The sequence below is a fragment of the Carassius gibelio genome, chromosome A5 (assembly GCF_023724105.1).
Source record: "Carassius gibelio isolate Cgi1373 ecotype wild population from Czech Republic chromosome A5, carGib1.2-hapl.c, whole genome shotgun sequence".
NCBI classification, from domain to species: Eukaryota; Metazoa; Chordata; class Actinopteri; order Cypriniformes; family Cyprinidae; genus Carassius; species Carassius gibelio.
In genome coordinates, this window is record NC_068375.1 from 8,199,519 (window position 1) to 8,216,008 (window position 16,490).

At 37.6% G+C, this 16,490-nt stretch overlaps 1 protein-coding gene across 1 annotated transcript; it reads left to right on the top strand.

Moving 5' to 3' along the window:
* Positions 1-10,103: 10,103 nt before the first annotated feature.
* Positions 10,104-15,539, top strand: rom1a (retinal outer segment membrane protein 1a). Its single transcript, XM_052591579.1, has 4 exons — positions 10,104-10,595; positions 12,213-12,643; positions 13,329-13,575; positions 14,317-15,539. Exons 1-4 carry the CDS (start codon positions 10,446-10,448, stop codon positions 14,521-14,523), a joined length of 1,035 nt encoding a protein of 344 aa, XP_052447539.1. The 5' UTR covers positions 10,104-10,445; the 3' UTR covers positions 14,524-15,539.
* Positions 15,540-16,490: the final 951 nt, after the last annotated feature.

Sequence of the window (16,490 nt, forward strand, 5' to 3'; positions counted from 1 at the left end):
ATCCAATGGGGTCACTCAGCTGTGTCCATTTCTTTTACTGTCTATGTTTTTACCTGTAGAGAGGTGCTGGAGAGCAATGGATTTCCAGAACCTCTTTATTTTAGAACCTCTGAGCACACTAAATAAAACATCCTAGCTTGTCTGCAGGAAATGATATTGTTTCTTCTTACCAGCAGATGGCGCCGCCGCTGCACTGCCCGAGCCACCGCTCCCCCCCCCCCCCCCCCCCTCGAGCTCAGCTGAAGACTGCAGGAGATGCAGAGAGAATGATTGACAGCAGCCTGCTGAAGGACTAAGTTCAGGTGATGATTTCACCTTTATTTCCCTGTTAAAAAATGAAGTTTGTTTAGGATGCAAGTAAGCTTTGACTCAAAACCTGTTACATGCTCATGTTAGAAGTTATACTTAGTCACTCACTATCTATTCATATTTGCTTCACATTTAGCTTCAAACAATGTAAAAAAAAATGGTATGAATTTTTAATGGTCACTTTTTAGCATATTTACAACAATATTTGTCAACCTATAGAGATATTTATGATATTTATTGGTGGTTTTGGTTTATAGATATTTATTTATTTTGAGATATTTTAAATAGTTAAATATAAATATTAAATGTTAAATATAAATATTAAATGTTAAATCTAAATGTTAAATATAAATCTAAACGTTAAATTTAAATGTTAAATATAAATCTAAACATTAAATTTAAATTTAAATATAAATGTTAAATATAAATGTTAAATATAAATATAAACGTTAAATCTAAATCTAAATGTTAAATATAAACGTTAAATCTAAATCTAAATGTTAAATATAAATGTTAAATATAAATATAAATGTTAAATATAAATGTTAAATATAAATATAAATGTTAAATCCAAAAATTTAATCTACCGTATTTTCCGGACTATAAGTCGCACTTTTTTTCATAGTTTGGCTGGTCCTGCGACTTATAGTCAGGTGCGACTTATTTATCAAAATTAATTTGACATGAACTGAAATGAACTAACAGAAAACATTACCGTCTACAGCCGCGAGAGGGCGCTGGAGAAGGTAATGTTTTCTCTTGGTTCTAAATAAATGCGACTTATAGTCCAGTGCTACTTATATATGTTTTTTTTCCTCATCATGACCAGGGTTCTAAATTAACTTTTTTGATGACCAGCCAATGTGGCTGGTAGCTTTCTAAAGTTACCAGCCAATCAGAATTTCCACTAGCCATTTTTTTTTTTTCGGTAAAAATAACAAATGATGAGTGCCACTGAATTTCCAATCCGTGCGCACAGATTTTGTAAACCTTACCCTCAGTTTTTGAATCCGTACCCACAAATTCATAATCCATGCGCACGCTTTCGCAATCAGTTCCCACGGATCTGTAAACCGTACGCACGGATTCATGCAGCAAGTTCCTGTTAACATACAGTTTTATTGAATATTATTATGTGGAATAGGTTTAATAATAATAAAGGAATAATCTTATAATAGCACTTGATTATTATTGTACAATAAACCTGCCATTGTGAATAACTCTGGAGTAATTTTTTCCTCGGTTGTAAATTGTTTTGGATAAAAGATTCTTATGCATAACCTGTATAATAATATAAAATAATGATAAAAATAAAAATAAAGTTATTTTTATAATTTTCATTTGTAGGCTAAATAAATGAGTACAAGAAAATAATTCATTAATTGCTTCATTTTTAAATAAACTTTGACAGTTTTGTAAATGCTTGTGTACAATTCTCTCTTAATATACATGAAGACTTATTTTTGTGATTTTATTATACTAAGCTCCATCCACCCCACCTGCCGGAGTTAGATGCATGTTTCACTGTTAATGTTATTAATAAATAATGAGGCCGAAAATAACATTGCATTCCGTTAGAGAGAAAAGGAATGAAAACATAACCAGCAAATTATTTGTTTTGTTTTGCTTTTTATCCTTATTTTCTTCTTCTTTTTAGCGTTTATTTTTTTGGCCATAAAACACAGGCGGCTGTGTCTTATCCTATTGGTGATTAATGTAAAATAAACGCTCAAAGACTCATTGGATACTATGAGAAATAATGTTAAATAAACAGAAATTAATCTGCAGGTGGGGGCGGAGCTACAAATGCGCGTTAGTTTACAAATCCGAGGGAACGGATTGCAAAAGCATGCACACGGATTATGAATTCGTGTGTACGGATTCAAAAACTGACGGTACGGTTTACAAAATCTGAGCGCACGGATTGGGAATTCGTGGGTACGGTTTGTTTAACCAAGGGAAAAGTTTATGAATTCGTGAGTACGGTTTATAAACTGAGGGGACGGATTGCAAAACCGTCGTCACGGATTGATTTTTTTTCTCCTACAGGTGACGTGCGGGGCTCCGTAATATCCTCATCCCCTGCCTCGTTCCTCTTTTCGCCCCCAGAAATCCGTCCCAATCACAGCCGCATTTAGTTTAATCTTAATTTTTTTTCTTTAATAGCTAACTCCCTCCTCTTTCAGTCTATGCTCCATGCTCTGGCTCCATTTGTTCTTCTTCCTTGTGTTTTCTGATGGACGCTCTATTCCTTGTTATTTCGCGCTGGTTTCACTGCAAACTGCGTGCAGCCAATGAGCATATGAAAAGTCATCATGTAGGATTACAGCATAGTGTTCATGGGAAGTGTAGGAAGTGTTGCCAGGGGGGTAAATGATCGAGAACAGAGCCTCATGTCATGCATCACCAGCCAAACTGGCTAGTAAGTTTTAATTAACACCCGCCAAAATGAATTTTAACCTGCATTTGGCGGGTTGGCGGGTGTTAATTTAGAACCCTGATCATGACGTATTTTTGGACTGATGCGACTTATACTCAGGTGCGACTTATAGTCCAAAAAATACGGTGAATCTAAATGTTAAATCTAAATGTTTCGGCTGAAACTAAATATTTGCAATATGCAAATTCAAAATGCCGGAAGTGCCAAAATAAAAGCTCGATGAGGTCAGTGTGGGTTTATAGCATCGTGTCAAATAAGTAACAAATAAAAACCATCTCATCCGAGGAAATTGACTCTTGTACATGGATTATCGTGATAATGACTACCGTATTTTCCGGACTATAAGTCAACTTTTTTCATAGTTTGGCTGGTCCTGCGACTTATAGTCAGCTGCGACTTATTTATCAAAATTAATTTGACATGAACTAAGAGAAATGAACAAAGAGAAAAAATGACCGTATACAGCCGCAAGAGGGCTGTAAATCACAATAAATGCATACATGTACAAGTCAACAACACATGAAACAAAGCTTCATTTAAACTTACTGTTCTAACAATGATGTATTTACAGATGGGGAACCCCACATCTTACTATCATCTCAACACAGCTGTGCCAATTCTGCCTCACGCTCTGTGTTTCACAGTCTCACACTTCTCGATGGGGATGTCAGCTCTCTGAACCACACAACCTTGAAGCGAGAGCAGAAGAACACAGGACAATCTGACTGCTGTTTCTGCTCCAAACAATCGTGTGCCTGCTCTCCATGAGCACCGCTACCTTTAAAACATTAACTCATAGTTTACAAGTACATGCATTGATTTATTACTTTTGTAGTGCGCTAAACAACTGAACTGGTTCAAAACTAGCAGTATGTCTGTGAGCACGGCTCTTTTCTCCGGGTGGATCAGAGGATTGTAGGCCCCTGTAATAAGGGCACTGTCAATGACTTCAGATAAAAGCTCCATCTCATTTTTTGATGATGCTTTTGAAGCTTCTGAAAGTCAGCAGAACAAACTTTACCAAAATCAAATCCTCAGTGTCTTTTGGTCTTTCTCTAGATGCTCTTGCTGCTCGGGCCACTGATGAGGAAGACACCACAGCAGCATCTGGTCCTGATGAGACAGTAAGAGCTGGAGTGATGGAGCATTTCATCCATATCTCTGGACCATTTCCGGATGCTGCAGTGGACTTCTCCATTCTCAGTGCACTCACCAGTCTGCAGACATTTTCATAACCTACACAAATACACACACACACAATACAAAAAGTTATTACTTTATTCTTTTGTTTCAGGTATTTCCTTTTTTTCCCTTTCCTTGCAGGTCCTGCTCCACCACAAAAGATCTGCAGCAAATGCACAGAAATCAACAATAAGAAAAGTGCTGTTATAACTCTTTGAAATTACACTAATTCAAATGTTTCATTTATTTTTGTAGTGTACTTACACAAATCCTTTGATGGCAGCATTCCTTGATCAGTCACTCTGCAGCAGATAAACATAATCTGTTCCTGTAACATCCAGACAAGAGTCAGTCTCCTCTGTGATTTATCTGTGATATACTGCATCTGCATGTTGAGTTAGTAACTGATCTAACTCGCTTTTTATCCAACACAAATGTTCCTAAAATTATCAATACTGCATATGGAAAAATAAAATAGATAACCTGTGTTTAGTTACTGTATGTAGATTTGTTTGATTACATGACTCACACTCGTCTATAGCAGAGTTGACAACAGTGAGTGAACTAAGATGCCTGTTTCATGTCTGTTCAATGGGCTCACATCAAAGACTATCCTGTCAGATGATAGACATTTAGTAATAGTCTTCAAAATGTATATATGGTTTATGTAAATCCACTTTTGAGTCGTGTACTTAATGGAGCTCCCCTGTTAGTTATTCATTGTAAAACGTGTTTTTACAGCACAATCACAAATATGCTATATTATGTAAGTAACAAACAGGGTTTAGATTAAGCCTGGATCAGGCCATGGTTCAATTAGTCTTGTCTGTGAAACCGTACGATAGAGTCTTTACACCTTTTGCTAAATATGTTGCTGACTTTACACCTTAGATTTAATAGATTATTAACTCAAAAATCAATACCACTGTATGAAAATAACTTGTACATTTAAATTTAAATAATTATTTCGTGAAAAAAATATATTCTCACCATTGTAACTCACAGCAAGCTGTCATATTCGTCTTCTTTCCAGTTTAACTGCGGTTGGCATCCAGCTTATTGGTGCAATACTGCCCTCTTCTGTTCCGGAGTGTGGATCAGATAATATGTTTTTCTACTAAACGTACACATCACTCACATTGTTCCCTAACATTACACACACACCTTATGCATCAAATCCTGCCTAGAACCCGTGCTTCCCTTAAAAAACGTAATCGATATTCTACTCTGTCCTCTTTGAAACCTAGTTATACTTCTACCAACTTATCGTTTTGACATCTCGCGTGATTCTGTGAGATTTCGACAACTTCAAGTTACGCTTCTGTCTTCCAGTCTGCAGACGTACGCCTACAACAAACTATAGCAGCATATAGCCCCTGGCCAGGTACGGTAACTATTGATGCTATTGTCATTCAAAATGTCCAACGAATGGGAGTTTTAGCATGACGTTTAAGCATGCAAACCTTTTCATAAAAGTGACACTAGCCTACTCTTCAAATACAGTTTCTCCAAACGGGTTGGTTATTTTAGGTAGTTATCACGATAATCCATGTCCAAGTGTCAATTTTCTCGGATGAGATGGTTTTTATTCGTTACTTATTTGACACGATTAACACACACTGACTTCATCAAGCTTTTATTTTGCCACTTTGAATTTGCATATTTGCTAAATATTTAGTTTAAACCGAAACATTTAGATTTAGATTTAACATTTAGATTTTGTAACGATCGGGAACACAGGACACGAGAGATCCAAGAGCAGTGTGAGTTTTATTGGGTAATCCAAAATCAAAATCCAAAAACACGCAAAAGATCATAACCAGAAACATCCGTCCAAAAACAAAACAAACAGGAACAAGAAACTAGAACCACAAGGGAACGTGAGGAAACAAGGTGACGGAAGGTAAGGACTCCTTGAAACAAACACCATACAGACCGGTATAAATAGACAGGATAATGACTAAGAAGTGAAGACACCTGAGTGCAATTAACAGCAGGGTTCTAAATTAACACCCGCCAACCCGCCAAATGCAGGTTAAAATTCATTTTGGCGGGTGTTAATTAAAACTTACTAGCCAGTTTGGCTGGTGATGCATGACATGAGGCTCTGTTCTCGATCATTTACCCCCCTGGCAACACTTCCTACACTTCCCATGAACACTATGCTGTAATCCTACATGATGACGTTTCATATGCTCATTGGCTGCACGCAGTTTGCAGTGAAACCAGCGCGAAAAAACATGGAAAGGAATAGAGCGTCCATCAGAAAACACAAGGAAGAAGAACAAATGGAGCCAGAGCATGGAGCATAGACTGAAAGAGGAGGGAGTTAGCTATTAAAGAAAAAAAATTAAGATTAAACTAAATGCGGCTGTGATTGGGACGGATTTCTGGGGGCGAAAAGAGGAACGAGGCAGGGGATGAGGATATTACGGAGCCCCGCACGTCACCTGTAGGAGAAAAAAAATCAATCCGTGACGACGGTTTTGCAATCCGTCCCCTCAGTTTATAAACCGTACTCACAAATTCATAAATTTTTCCCTTGGTTAAACAAACCGTACCCACGAATTCCCAATCCGTGCGCTCAGATTTTGTAAACCGTACCGTCAGTTTTTGAATCCGTACACACGAATTCATAATCCGTGCGCATGCTTTCGCAATCCGTTCCCTCGGATTTGTAAACTGACGCGCATTTGTAGCTCCGCCCCCACCTGCAGATTAATTTCTGTTTATTAAACATTATTTTTCATAGTATCCAATGAGTCTTTGAGCGTTTATTTTACATTAATCACCAATAGGATAAGACACAGCCGCCTGTGTTTTATGGCCAAAAAAATAAACGCTAAAAAGAAGAAGAAAATAAGGGTAAAAAGCAAAACAAAACAAATAATTTGCCGGTTATGTTTTCATTCCTTTTCTCTCTAACGGAATGCAATGTTATTTTCGGCCTCATTATTTATTAATAACATTAACAGTGAAACATGCATCTAACTCCGGCAGGTGGGGTGGATGGAGCTTAGTATAATAAAATCACAAAAATAAGTCTTCATGTATATTAAGAGAGAATTGTACACAAGCATTTACAAAACTGTCAAAGTTTATTTAAAAATGAAGCAATTAATGAATTATTTTCTTGTACTCATTTATTTAGCCTACAAATTAAAAATAATATTAATAACTTTATTTTTATCATTATTAAATATTATTATACAGGTTATGCATAAGAATCTTTAATCCAAAACAATTTACAACCAAGGAAATAATTACTCCAGAGTTATTCACAATGGCAGGTTTATTGTACAATAATAATCAAGTGCTATTATAAGATTATTTCTTTATTATTATTAAACCTATTCCACATAATAATATTCAATAAAACTGTATGTTAACAGGAACTTGCTGCATGAATCCGTGCGTACGGTTTACAGATCCGAAAGCGTGCGCATGGATTATGAATTTGTGGGTACGGATTCAAAAACTGAGGGTACGGTTTACAAAATCTGTGCGCACGGATTGGAAATTCAGTGGCACTCATCATTTGTTATTTTTACCGAAAAAAAAAAATGGCTAGTGGAAATTCGGATTGGCTGGTAACTTTAGAAAGCTACCAGCCACATTGGCTGGTCATCAAAAAAGTTAATTTAGAACCCTGATTAACAGGTGTGCAATTACTGTGATGAAGGGACAAGGCCTTGTGGGAATTGTAGTGCCTGCGGTGAGGTGCCTATGGGGAAGTGAGACCCCTAGTGGAGACCCAGGGAGACACAGAACAGACACCGTGACAGATTTAACATTTAGATTTAGATTTAGCATTTAGATTTAACATTTAACATTTAGGTGTAACATATTTATGTTTAACTATTTAAAATATCTCTAAGTTGACAAATATTGTTGTAAATATCCTAAAAAGTGACAGTTAAAAATTCATACCAGTAATTTTTAACATTGTTTGAAGCTAAATTTGACAAATTGTTGCTGTTAATTTCAGCGTGAGACACTTTACAAATGGCGCCCTATAAAATACAGCCACAGAGGGGTCATACCTCGAAGCTGAATCCAATCTAATGAAAGCAGACCCCAGCTCTCGTCGCTGTAAAGTGCCAAACAATTTAGCAATTTCTGCCGCTTGTGACAGGGCTCTGACTAATTCCCGTATTTAAATGTGAACAGGCGAAGATGAACTATTTGATGGCAGCCAAGCGCATTTTATCAGGTCAGAATGACATCAATGGCACTGGGGGAATAGAGGTGGCTGGAACTGTTTAACTGTGCGAAAGTCAATCAAAAAGAGAAGGCTGTGAAAGTTTGGAAAGCGCCGCTGAACACACACAGGCGAATATGCGAGCGTGCTTTTATAGCATTATCATATGTCTTGCCTCTTTATATCATTACAAGAGTTAACACCTGAAAGCGCAGTTCTGAGTCAGCCCTGTTCATTATTTCTCGAGCTCTTGACATCATACAGGTGCAGATCTGAATAGCAGTCTCTCTCCCTCGCATTGTCTTTGTGCTACAGGTTCAGTTCTGCTCCAGCAACATCCGACTGTGTGATAGTGAGGAAAGCGCTCTCTGAAAACACTGGAGTTAAGTCTATTACTCTCTTCCTGTCTCTTTAAATATGTCCTGATATTTTGGGACAACAGTCTAGACATCACCTGGGAGTGTTGCATGTCACACCACAGAACATTAAATTATTCCATCAATCAATCAATCAATCACCTTTATTTATATAGCGCTTTAAACAAAATACATTGCGTCAAAGCACTGAACAACATTCATTAGGAAAACAGTGTGTCTATAATGCAAAATGATAGTCAAAGGCAGTTCATCATTGAATTCAGTGATGTCATCTCTGTTCAGTTTAAATAGTGTCTGTGCATTTATTTGCAATCAAGTCAATGATATTGCTGTAGATGAAGTGACCCCAACTAAGCAAGCCAGAGGCGACAGCGGCAAGGAACCGAAACTCCATCGGTGACAGAATGGAGAAAAAAACCTTGGGAGAAACCAGGCTCAGTTGGGGGCCAGTTCTCCTCTGACCAGACGAAACCAGTAGTTCAATTCCAGACTGCAGCAAAGTCAGATTGTGCAGAAGAATCATCTGTTTCCTGTGGTCTTGTCCTGGTGCTCCTCTGAGACAAGGTCTTTACAGGGGATCTGTATCTGGGGCTTTAGTTGTCCTGGTCTCCGCTGTCTTTCAGGGATGTAGAGGTCCTTTCTAGGTGCTGATCCACCATCTGGTCTGGATACGTACTGGATCCGGGTGACTGCAGTGACCCTCTGATCTGGACACAGACTGGATCTGGTGGCTACGGTGACCTCGGAACAAGAGAGAAACAGACAAATATTAGCGTAGATGCCATTCTTCTAATGATGTAGAAAGTACGGTGTTATGTGAAGTGTTTCCGGTTCCAGTTTACCTAATTAATGCAGCCTAAAAATCCTTTAACGGATTTGGATATTAAAAGCACATATATAATCACTATATATAATTAATGTCAACTAACTAGTCATTTAAATAAAAATGAAATTAAATCAAAAGCCAATGACATTCCAGCAAAGTTCAAAAACACATTTCATATCCATCACAAAAACTATTGGTCTGCAAAAACTATTCAGTGAAAGGGGAAATAATAATAAAAATGACTTGCTATCATATTACATTATTATAGATGACATGAATTAACCCTATTATTATAAAAAAGGTCTTAAGATTCTCATAAAGGTTGTTGAATCCTTTATTTTTAATTTGACCGATGCATAACATCGTGCCATCCCTCCTGCAGATGGGTTAATGTTAAGAGCAGAAATCATTTTTCTCTCTGGCACACAATCTATATTTCTATATTAGTTTTCACATTCAAACACAAGAACAGGATCTGCTCTCGTGGCTCAGTGTTCACTTCTGAACAGAGAGACGCTCAGAACTAGACTGAGCTTTGGAGGAAGGCGAAGGTCCTCATCATTCCTGCAGTTTTAGTTCAGTTCCACAGACTCAAACACATATCAGCTTCACAGGCAGCTTCAAGCTCTCTGGCTGTCATTCATCATCTTTATCCTCTACCTGCGTGAGTCAGTGAGGTGTGAACCGCTGGCTTTGCTGAGCAGACAGTGGCCTTGTTTCTCATTGGAGAGGGCCGTTGTAATAGGATAGTTTAGGGATTACAGGTAAGACGCCCAAGATCCAGTGTGTTTCAGACAGCCATGGGCATGGAGGTCCACAGGCACCACTCTCACCACTGAGGGGACATCATCACTACAGGGGATCACCACCAAACAATCCGGATTACATGACCACAACATACAGAACAGCAGCTGCATAGTTCGGATGAAATCGATTTGATCTCGTATTCTGACAAAGAAAGGGAACTGAACGGATTACGCAGAGTTAGCTGTTTTTGCACAAGCTCCAGGCTGATTCCCAGCACCTCTTTCACAGTTTGAACACTTCTGTGTGTTTTCACACTCTTCCAGCCTTCCTTTTCACAGCTTTACACCACCATACTCTTTCACAATGGTTGTGGGTAAGATGAAGCTCACTTTTCAGAAGAGGGTGAAGCTGGCCCAGGGTTTATGGATGCTCTCGTGGTTTGCAACTCTGGGTGGAGCCGTCACCTTCGCTTTAGGATGCTTCCTAAAGACTGAGCTTCGAAGGAGGGGAGAGGTATCCATATAACCCTCATGTCTTTCATTTGCTTGATGTCTTTTGCTGATAATTCCATGCATTATGCAGTGACGCAATATGTGGTTCTGACCTTCAAAGCTGCCACTGACATTATTAAGCACAGTAATTAGCAGTTCTTTAACATCTAGCAATTTGATTTAGTTTATAGAATCACTGTTGTAAAGTGACAAATGTCATAATGCATAATGTTAAATTAACATGTTAATGGTTCAAATCTATCAGAAATATCTGGCAGGGATTAACCTATGTGAATATAAATATGATCTAAGCCGCTCATAATAGGCTTAAGGAGCTGTCCTTCACAAAGGAGCTCTTCCACAGTCTGGATGGGTCATTATCAGTGATGAAGATGAAGATGAAGACTGCCATCGGCCCTAAGAAGGCCATACACGATTGTCTATTTTTACACCAGTTTTAAAATGTTAGTGTGATACTACAAATCACTTTTGCATGTGCTTTATTTGATATTAAATAATTGACCAGTTCAAAAATAAGAATTAAAATATTTTGTGTAGCAGAAATTACATTTGGATTTACCCCAAATATATGTGCAGTGGCAAATTAATCAGTCCATTCTGTAAAAATCAGCCTCAGATCCAGGGTTAAAGAAAAAAAAAGAAGAATAAGGAAAAAAAAGGAGAAATAAATAATATGTCTCATATCTCATTTATATATTTATAAAGACACAAATATATGAAAATGTATTAAAAAAATGTAAACTAATTGCAAAAACACAACAAAAATGACACTGAGAAATGATAATGAAAATATAAAAATACAAGCTAATTCAGAACATTAATAAAACTATTATTTCAATGACAGTAAAATAACACTGATTAGATCTCACATCACATCAAATAATTGTTTAAAAAAGTGTAAAAAAATTAATTCTAAATATATATATATACTGTTTTCCCTTAAAGAAAAAATACAATTTTTGACAGTGGTTTACTAAAGCAATAAATCCGGTGAAGCCGTGGTTTACAGGGAATTAATAACAGCTGAGGGGCGTTGTTAGGTAAGAGCTGTTATAAAATCACTGTAAACCACAGCTTCACGGGACTTATTGCTTTTATTAAATGGTTATTCCATATGTGTATTAAAGTTTCACAACATAAAACAGAGCAAATAAAATGTAATGATATTAATAAGAACAGTATTCTTCCACCAAACAATGTATCTCCTCAGAAACAGTTATGGTTGCACCAAAGAAGTTGCTGAGCAACACACAGAAGTAAACAAAGGTGTGTGTTTATAGAGTAATTTACAACAGCTTCGAACGCAGCTCAGCCAATCAGAATCAAGGATCGGAACTCTCCGCTTTATAATAACTGATTTACTACAGTCCCAATGGATTATCAAATTCACCTTGATCAAAATGGAAAACTGAGCCACAGCTTGCTCTTAATGTATCAACCAAAAGCTCTTCAATGTTCTCCAAATGTACATGGGTTATATGGGGAATTTAGGGGGAATTTTGCTTTAATCTCTATTACATATAATCTACTCTAATAAAAAGAAGTTTGAATTCAATTGAGTGTAGACACAATGCAGTCTGAGCTCAAAATGGCCTGACATCAGCATCTTGTGCTTTAGGTGATGGACAACACAGACATCCACTGTGTGCCCAACACTTTGATGATCGTGGGTCTGGCTTCAATGGGTATCAATTACTTTGCCAGTCGAATCTGCCAGGATGCCCTGGACCCCGGCCGGTTCCCGCGATGGAAGACCTTCCTGAAGCCCTTTTACGGATGCTCGGTCTTCTTCACCACGCTCATGCTGATTTCAGTCATCCTGAGCTACGTCATGAAGGGCAGCCTGGAGACCTCGCTGAAGATCGGCCTGAAGAACGGCATCCGCTTCTACAAGGACACCGACACCCCCGGACGCTGCTTCCAGAAGCAGACCATCGATCGCCTGCAGATGGAGTTCCAGTGCTGCGGGAACAGCAACTACAGGGACTGGTTCGAGGTGCAGTGGATCAGCAACCGTTACCTGGACTTCAGCTCGAAGGAGGTCAAGGAGTGAGTCAGAGACAGTGTCACACGACTTTAGCCAAAGAACACGTTTCAAAGAATGAGGGGAGTTGTTAAGTTTAGGTATGGGGTGGATTAAGGGATCTAGAATATGGAATAAGGCATGCTTTATAAGTACTAATAAATAGGCAATATGCATGCTGATATAGTGAAACTGGATATGAAACTAAAATGTTACCAAATACATAAATGCATTCGGGTTTAGAACACCACAATGGTGAGTAAGTGATGAGAGAATTTGGGTGAATTGTCCTTTAAATGTCCATATTACTCTGTTTAGGACACTGGAGGAGAACGTGAGACTTCATACATCCACTTTAAGTCACTTTGAGACCCAAATTTGAGAAATCTCTAGCATCGTACATTTTCAGATGCCACATGATGCGATACTTTGTTTTCAAACACACTAGACATCAAAAGTGCATTGTGCACCACTGAAATGCATTTATGTTAACAAACAGCAGTCTGTCTTGACTGATCACTTGCAATCAGATCACACAGACTAATGCTCAGATGTCTCTGTAAATTCAACAGTATTTTGGGCGAGTACTATGAAAGTAGGAAAGTGTGAAGTATTGGTAACTTTATGAACACCAGTATAAGAGCAATCTCATGACAAGTTTTCAAGCATTCAAAGCTTTCTTTCGTCTCCTTCTCTTTTCTCTATCCTCAGCCGCATTAAGAGCAATGTGGACGGCCGTTACTTGATTGACAGTGTGCCCTTCAGCTGCTGTAACCCTAGCTCTCCCAGACCCTGTATCCAGTACAGAATCACCAACAACACGGCCCACTACAACTACGAGCACCAGACCGACGAGCTCAACCTCTTCATTCACGGCTGCAGAGAAGCCCTGGTCAACTATTACATGGGGCTGATGAACGCCATTGGAGCCGTGGTTCTGTCCGTCTTTCTGCTTCAGGTACGCTGCATACACACGGCCACAGGATGCACCATATGCATAGATGGATAGATGTAAAAAAAAAATAAGAAAAAAAAATAAGAAAGAAAGCATGAGTTTTGAACATCAGACACCTTTCAAGTCAATATAACCCACTGAAATCTGAACAATTTCCACATGACTTAAATACATGCATGAACTAACAATGAAAAAGACTTCTAAAGCATTTATTAATTGTTTATTTCAACATTTACTAATGCATTATTTAAATCAGTAGTAAAAAAGTTGTATCTGTTAATATTATTTAATGGACATGAACAATGGACAGCTGTATTTTTCATACTGCTCATGTTTAGTTAATGCTAGTTAATGCAGATTTAGCCTATTTATTGCGTCGCATTAACTACAGTGACTGAAATGCATTTTTTGCTAAATAGATCATCTCAGAAGATTGCAAAAACACAATTGCAATACATACACCAAATGACACTTTTTTTATTGTAGGGTAGATTAATATATAATAGCAGATTAAACCTGTAATATAGGAAATAAACCCCATAATTCTGGTATTTTTCCACATGCATGCACAGTGTATTTACTTGTATTTTGTTGCAGATTGTACCTACAGTTACATATATGCATTTAGCACACACTTTCAACCAAAGCATTTTGTTAACATCTGTAGTGTGCGATGACAGGTTTGTTAAGCAGCTCTTTTTAACCGTTTCCTCCCATGCCACATGGCACACGTCTGGCCTGCAGTGCTCAGTGTTGGCCAGTGTGCGTCTCCTGCAGACGTCTATGGAGGCCGTGGCTGGACAGGAGAATGTGGAGGTGGACAGCGAGGGCTACTTGCTTGAGAAGGGAGTGAAGGAGACCTTCATGGAGTATGTGGATCCTGTGCTGAAGCTCCTGTGGCTGAACGAGGTGACCCCCGCCGAAGCCAAAGCGGAAGCAGGGACCAGCTAAAGAGATGAAGAGTCAGAACGAGGGATGACAACTTATCCAATAATTCATTTTTATATATCAGTTTTAATGACAAGAGTTGAGTACATCATTAATACACTTAAACAGTAGCCACACTTCACCCAATTTAATTAGAAATCTTCTGAATGATGAAGGGATCCACTGTCATTTCTGCAGCACCGTACTCCTCACTTAGCAGTGTGCTTAACTTTCCTCTCTGAACGGTTGAATATTTGAGTGAGGGTGCTGTTTCTTACAGAAAGATCTATTATAATTCTTCCCTATTTCTTTACAAACTATAGCCTTATTTGTAGTACCACTGCTATGGATGCTTGACAGGAATAACAGAAAGATGCAAATCAATAATACCCTTGTGAAAAAGAACTGCACTTATCTGAAGTGAAGGTGAACTTGTAGTGTACATTCTGAAAAAATACCTGTAAAAATCTGTAAAAATAATCTGTAAAAATCTGATTTTTTTTTTTTTTTTACATAAATGCAAACAATAACAGACTTTAATTTAAATGCAAATAACATGCAGTTAGGTATCCAAAAACATTAGATTCTCTTTGCAGTAAAGTATATTATTTCTGTGATCCTCTTATTATAAGTATGCTGAAGTGAACTTCTTTTTCTCAAGGGTAAGCCCCTTCATCACATCTTACACTGTGTGTTACTACACAGGCTATATATGAAGTATGAAGTATGTTCTAATAGGATTGTATTTCCGCTTGCAGTGTGGACAAGCAAACTATCTGATACTGGAAATCATTATTTAATAATATTATGATAAATTGGAAGTAAATTATTGTTAAATATCAATTATTATTTGCTCATCCAGTGTTACTTGCATGTTGTAAACATAAATACTTAACTGTCATTAAGTCATTTGTTGGTTTGTTTTGCATTCAGCATGGAATTAAAAGCATTGTAAGTGTAGATGATGCTCAACGCTCTGCTATGAAACACTACTGCACTCGAATCTGTCCAGTCTAATAAATTCTGACATTTTGAACCGCTTTGTTGTCTAGAGACATTTTGTGGAAATAAATGCATACAGATCACATGAGCCTGGCGCTTTCTTACATTCATCAGTAGCTGGCTGTCAGAGACAGATAATGAGGGATGCAGTGAAAGCCTGAGTCCTTTATCCTGTAACCTGTCCTAATCTGTTAATACTCCAACTGCTGCACAAGCACTCACAGACACTGCATCCGATTATAACACACCGGGAGGAAGATCTCATCTACAGCTTGTCAAGTACAGATATATACTATATAGTGATGTTTTCATTAACATAGAGGATAGATGTCACAGGTTTTAACAAGTCCTGTATCCAGTGATTGATCTGAGTGGGGGCCGGGGGGGGGGGGGGGGGGCAGTAGCCAATAAGAGGCTCATTAAACACTTAATCTTAAACACTAGGCTCGTTTAAAAGTGCTCTTTCACTAAACAATGAAATAAAATAAAATGCATTTAGAATGCTCCCAAAATTCAAGATATGGGGGCAGAAAATGTATATTTATATCATTTCATATCATAACAGTGACTTGCTGCCATCTACTGCTGGTTATAATTTCACATTTATGATATGTGATATATACACACATATACATATATATATATATATATATATATATATATATATATATATATATATATATATATATATATATATAATCATTTCCAATATCAGTATTCCACGTTTTAAGATTAAGATATCAAAACATTATTTGTGCATTTGTTGCATTCATGTCATGCATGACACAGTTTGCACACTATCTGTATCTCAATAGTTTGAATGCTTTAAGTCATAGGTGCAGTTATACACATAGCAGTGGTTATCAATGTTGGTTTTAAAAGATGTCAAAAACTATCAAACCATAGAATTGATTTCTGTCCTCCAATATGAACAATCCAGTAGCCTATCACTCACTATATATATACACTGATCAGCATTAAAACCACCT